General features: G+C 36.7%; 1 protein-coding gene across 2 annotated transcripts in view; it reads right to left on the reverse strand.

Annotated features, from left to right (window-relative positions):
* The window catches only part of LOC107660212 (myomesin-2-like), a 67,424-nt gene that overhangs the window by 39,088 nt on the left and 25,154 nt on the right, over nucleotides 1-3,182 (reverse strand). For both annotated transcript variants that reach the window (XR_001630978.1, XM_016449467.1), the window contains exons 19-20: nucleotides 1,045-1,223; nucleotides 802-916 (exon numbers count right to left, since the gene is read on the reverse strand). Coding sequence is in view for 1 of the 2 variants with exons in the window: in XM_016449467.1 (XP_016304953.1) it covers nucleotides 802-916; nucleotides 1,045-1,223 (294 nt within the window). In the remaining variant the exon portion in view is untranslated. The remainder of the gene's footprint in view (nucleotides 1-801; nucleotides 917-1,044; nucleotides 1,224-3,182) is intronic.

A 3,182-nucleotide genomic window follows, 5' to 3' on the forward strand; every position in this document is an offset into this window, starting at 1 on the left:
ATTGGCATGTTGTTATCTCAGAAACAGGCTCAGCCATCACATTGAATCAGGTAAACCGGTTATATATTTGTTTCAGTATAATTACGCATGCTATACCAGGGGCGGTTCTAAACCCTTTTTAGGTGGGTTTCAGCCCCCCTATCTGTCACCTTAGCCCCCCAAAACTATCTTAACGATTAGGCCAGTGCTGCTTCCTCAAGGAAGTTTTTCATTCTCACGTGTTTTAAGTCTTGTCAGTTTAAACATTAAAGTAATTTTAAGCCATTTAAGCCCAAGACATCTCAATGCGGTACGCACGTGCTGTGATAAAGCGTTTCTATGCGCACCGCGCACACGTCTGAAGTGCACAAACAGATAGCCTTCTCAGACAGCAGGTGAATACCAATGTCTGTCTTGACAAGTATCCTTGTAAGCACAGTCGGTTGTTTTAAGTGAATGTAAACAGTAAAGAAAATATCAAATGTACATCAGTATAACGGATCCGTGCATTTCTTATGTAAATAATGTTAATCAAAAAGAGCAAAAGAAAAATAGTTTGCTGCTTTAATAGCTTTAATGGATATTTGCTTTTATGTTAATGTTAATAAAGTAATTCAGTGTGACTACAGCAATACGGGGGGGGTGTTGGATGTTGGGGGGCCGCGAGTGAAATTAGACAAACTTGGGGGGTGCATGTCCTAAAAGGTTGAAAACCCCTGTTATAGATAACCTTAAGACTAACATATTGATACTAACACCCAAAAAACTTTCATTTTGATTTAATGGGGACTTTAAGCTGTCCGCTCTACAGTACTGGTTTACCTGGCAGTGCCTTGATGCACACAGGGTCAGAGGGGGTTGAAGCAACACCAATGCCCTGGGCATTCTCTGCCTGCACACGGAACACATAAGATTCGCCTGTCTCTAGACCCTTGACCTGCAAAAATTCAAACAATACATTTGATAAAGCCATAGAGAAACACACCAGTATTCATACTTCCATGTCTAGCTGGAGTAATAGTACAAAATATCTGAGAATGTGAGTTTGACAGCACAAATCGATACCTTAAGATAGCAGTGGTTGACTGAACTTTCGCTGACTTTGCTCCAGGTATTAGAGCCTTTCTTGGATTTCTCAACAAAGTATCCAGTGATGGCACTGGCGCCGCTGTAAACAGAAGCCTTCCACTCCACCACCACCGAATCATCCCTTACTTCAGTGAAGGTCACGTCATAGGTTGGACCTACCAAAGCCAAACACGAGGAAATCAATGCTCCAGTTCTTCATGCTTTCAATCATATTTAATATCTATTTGGGTGAATCTCATGAAAACATGTCCAGGTGACATTTCAACCTAAAACGGGAAAAAAAGTGACTTTAGTTTCACGTAAATTAATCACCCATATTCTCATCACTGTAATTAATCTGGATTAATCTTTACATCTGATTTCCATCTGAAATAGCATTTCTTTGATTTTAGGGTAAAACATGACTGGAACATATTCTACACAGCTTCCATCACGTCTATTGGTCTTCTGTATTGTCTGGTCTTGACTGTTCAATACACGAATGTCGAGAGGGAAAGAGTGTCTCGAAAATGTGTCTCAAACAACAGCTCTTTGTGTGAAAACAGCTATTGATCATCTTACTCGGTTCACTTGAAACCAAGTAAGTGCATGTTTTGAAACATGTAGTATTATACTATTAATACTTCATTTTTTAATGATTGTGATATAGTGCAGTGGTGGCTGGCAGCATGGTGGTTGCAGGTTGGAACCCTGTAGGGTCAATATATAGCCAAAAGAGAGCTATGGAGAGCTCATACTCCCTTTGTAGACTTTAACAAGGTTTTTAACCATGCAAACAAGACATCTTGCTGCAGAGAATTTGTGCCTCTAATAAGAAAACTGTAAATCTGCTAAACAACAAGTACCAACGTAATGTTTGCCAAGAGTTGTGGGTTGGAAGTCTCATGCATGAGTGTGTTTTGCACACATAAGACTTTTACTTCCTCTAAAGTGTTCTTAGGGCAGCACGTAATCACCAAAATGCAGCATATTCATATTATGCCAAACATGTATGACTTAATTGTTTCTGTGGAAATAAAGAGATATAACTATGGAGAATCTTCAAAGAGCTCTTTTACAGCAATATTAGTTAATTGAGTTAACTAATATGAGGCAAAAAAAGAAAAAAATGTATTAAAATAAAACTAAATTGAGGCAAAAAAAGTAAAAATAAAATATCGTCATTGACTGCCATATGAAAGAAACATGCCAAAGATTTGTTGTCTATTTGCATTCAGATTCTCTATGGTGTAACAATGTGCTGTCAAAAGACCATTAGTTCTTGAGCGTGTTACTTCAAATACGAGGAATGGAGAATAAGATTCCAGAGCTGCAGCTGAGGGAAGATTTTCAGTGACAGGGCTCAAGAATAAGGATGGCCCGCTGGCCCGGAACCAATGTGAAAGAGTTTTGTGCCAGTTTGCAGAATTGTCAATTGTCCTTTCGGGCCAGTGCTGCATTGCCAATGAAAATCTTACATTTATTGATCTTGTACATTCCTTTGTTATGCCTTGGAAACTTAATCATTTGGCTTTCTGTGATGTAATCTACATTGTTGATTAGAATTCTGCTGCTTCTCCTGTAAAACTTAACAATATGGTTCCATAGCTGACATTAGTTAATGCATTAACTAACATTAACTAACAATGAGCAATACATTTGTTACAGTATGTATTAATCTTTCTTAATGTTAGTTAATAAAATGCAAATATTCGTTGCTAGTTTATGTTAGTTCAAGTCCATTCAATTAATGTTGAAATTAACATAAACTAAGAATAATAAATGTGTTAGAATTATTTTTCATTGTTAGATCATGTTAACTAAGGCAGTTAACTAATGTTAACAAACCTTATTGTAAAGTGTCACCAGGTAATAGCTGGTTAACATAGACATTTTGTTGAAAAAGCAAAAATGCCATAGTTTTCCAGTGAAAAAAAAAATATATATATATATGTGTGTGTGCTATAGAGAGAGATCTATATAGATATATATATATATATATATATAGAGATCTATATATAGACATCTATATATAGATCTATATAGATATATATACAGTGGCGTGAAAAAGTGTTGGCCCCCTTCCTGATTTCTTATTTTTTTGCATGTTTGTCACACTTTAATGTTTCAGATCA

The sequence above is a fragment of the Sinocyclocheilus anshuiensis genome, unplaced genomic scaffold, assembly GCF_001515605.1.
Source record: "Sinocyclocheilus anshuiensis isolate Anshui unplaced genomic scaffold, SAMN03320099.WGS_v1.1 scaffold475, whole genome shotgun sequence".
In the NCBI taxonomy this organism is placed as follows: Eukaryota; Metazoa; Chordata; class Actinopteri; order Cypriniformes; family Cyprinidae; genus Sinocyclocheilus; species Sinocyclocheilus anshuiensis.